Consider the following 2500-nt stretch of genomic DNA (forward strand, 5'->3'; position numbering starts at 1 on the left):
GTGTGCTATCTATTTACCGGAAGAACTTATCCTATCTCCCCCCCCATTAAATAGTGAATACACCCATGAGTCCATGTCGAAATATATCTGTGGGTGACTTCTGTAATGACAAGGGGGGGTGGTGGGGGGGTCATATTTTACAAATCTGTTCTCGGGGAGGGTCATATTTTTAGAAAAAGGAAATTAAGGGAAAGGGCAAATTTTACTTTTACTTGTTGTATTGTCTAACTTTGCAATTTTTTTTTTAGTTTTACTGTTGTCATTTGTATCATACCCCTCTGCTGCAACATCCCACCATTGCCACCGTTGCACCACAACATCAGAACATCAAAACATATCAGTCAAAATCGTTGACAACCATACAGTGAATGAATTATTTCGTTGGTGTGTGAGGAGGAGGAGAAGAGGGAGTCTCACAGGGAGAAGAAGGAACTATGTGGTAAGATATTGGAGAGGGGGAGGGGGGGGGGGGGGTAATGTGGTGGAGTGGGTATATTGACCTAAGTACACCAGTCTGGTCTGTGGGAGTTCTGGCCTTGAGTTCTGCCGATTACATCAAAACACAGAACGAATAATGAATGCACTGCCTTCAAAGAAATTCACTCTGGTGGTAGTAGTGGGAAACAACCCATCATTCCAAACTATCAATGTGATGGATTAAGTTCTTACGAGTGAGTCTGGAACTCATGTACCTTTTTCACACCTGACAGAATTTTTTCTCGTGTTTAATAAAATATTTGAACAATGGCGGCTCATGTTTTAGAGAAAGAAAACTGAGGGTAGGCCACTTTTAAAAATTGGGGAACAGGATATGAAATATCAATGTCAACACAAATTGACTTACCTGTGTATCGACCACCATGAAATGTCATTGGAAATCCAGAAGCACCTCCAGCGAAGTCAGACAGCATGACGTCAACATTCTGAGGTAATTTCCCGCCATTAGGATTCGTACAGTCTACCGTGTTCAAAATAAGATGCCCTACGAGGAGAAACAAAAATTGTTGAAGACTTTATTCATGGTCCTCCGGATAACGTCTACGACACTTCTTGTTATGCCGGAATCTCTCTCGCTCTCTCCGAACAAACACAGATATGACATGCATTATGTAAGGTGGACAAAAACACAGTAGTTTTGAGTGACAGTACAATTTACGAGAGTCACGTGTGAGTCACGCGTGGGTTGTGACTATACTATTACAAGATATGCAATATCAAGTACTACAGATACAGTGTTATATACACACATTTACATTGTTTATTTTAACCCTACACCTAACTCTTCTATCAAGGATGACTAGGTTTTTTTTTCAAAACTATTTTCTAGTCTCTCGCCCGCCATTGATGTTCGTATTTCACGTTTTTTTTTACTTTTCTACACGCTGGTGTATTATGTTCATTTCCCTGTGAAAAATAAATTTCAATTCAATTCAATACAACTTCTCACAAAATGCAGGATTTTAGAGAGTAGCTCAACAATAATAAGAACTGTTAAAACCTTTATAATCTATGAGAAGACAAGTATCTAAACTGTTAAAACCTTTATAATCTATGAGAAGACAAGTATCTAACTCTGGATGTACACCGTCCATTAATACCATAAACCGAAGATCAGGATTAATCTGAAAATGAGTAGAAACATAACATGACAATTAATATTCTGAGAAAAGGAAGCGCATGGCGAATATTTAATTGTGAGAGAGAGAGAGAGAGAGAGAGAGAGAGAGAGAGAGAGAGAGAGAGAGAGAGAGAGAGAGAGAGAGAGATTGAGGGGGAGATATATATATATATATATATATATATACACACACACACACACACACGCACACACACATGTTTTGGTAGTACTGGAACTCCTTCTTGGTTGTAACTCGGAGTTTCATGCGTTGTGCGATCATCAGACAACTCTGTTTTCTACTCTCTGGGTGTGCTGTTTATATAGAGTGTAGACAATAGTAATATCATCACTATTGTCTGGGTTGGTGAGTTGGTGTTGTGTGTGTGGAGGTGTTGGTTGTTATTGTGTGAGTTATTGGGTGCGGACAAGTACAATGTAGGTGTTGGCGGGTTGTTACATGTTGGGCTTTGATGTTCCGTTAGTTAACGGGTTTAGTTTAGGTGATAGATGCTCTATTGAAGTTGGACAAATAAAACTTATTCACGTGTCGGCATTTGGATATCAACTCAGTTCTTTTGTTTAGTGTGGAGTTTTTGTCTGCTTTAATAATGATTAGTTTTTCGGTCCTGTAGCAGTCCTAAAATAATTTCTGTCAAGTATCAAGACCTGCTCGTCTTGGCTGTCATGGTCCTACAGTAGGGACTGTGGCAGAAATGTGCGCATGACAAAATTTATTTCTCTGTGTCGCCAAGGTATATCATCTAGCTTCCCATCAGAATTATTGTATATCCATGGATATCTGGGCAAGTTCAAGAGTCGTTGCGCCCTCTATGTACGTTATCCAAAAAAGCCTATTGACCTTACCTCTTTCCAGACTCCAAA

The 2500-nt window shown here is 39.5% G+C and overlaps 1 protein-coding gene across 1 annotated transcript in view; it reads right to left on the reverse strand.

The window, feature by feature from the left end:
• LOC144448194 (cytidine monophosphate-N-acetylneuraminic acid hydroxylase-like) overlaps positions 1-2500 on the reverse strand; it is an 18417-nt gene that overhangs the window by 11767 nt on the left and 4150 nt on the right. Inside the window, exons 5-7 of the mRNA XM_078138348.1 lie at positions 2483-2500; positions 1541-1622; positions 845-982 (exon numbers count right to left, since the gene is read on the reverse strand). The exon at positions 2483-2500 is cut by the window's right edge and continues 130 nt beyond it. Coding sequence (XP_077994474.1) covers positions 845-982; positions 1541-1622; positions 2483-2500 — 238 coding nt within the window. The remainder of the gene's footprint in view (positions 1-844; positions 983-1540; positions 1623-2482) is intronic.

This window comes from Glandiceps talaboti, chromosome 17, assembly GCF_964340395.1.
Source record: "Glandiceps talaboti chromosome 17, keGlaTala1.1, whole genome shotgun sequence".
Taxonomy (NCBI): Eukaryota; Metazoa; Hemichordata; class Enteropneusta; family Spengelidae; genus Glandiceps; species Glandiceps talaboti.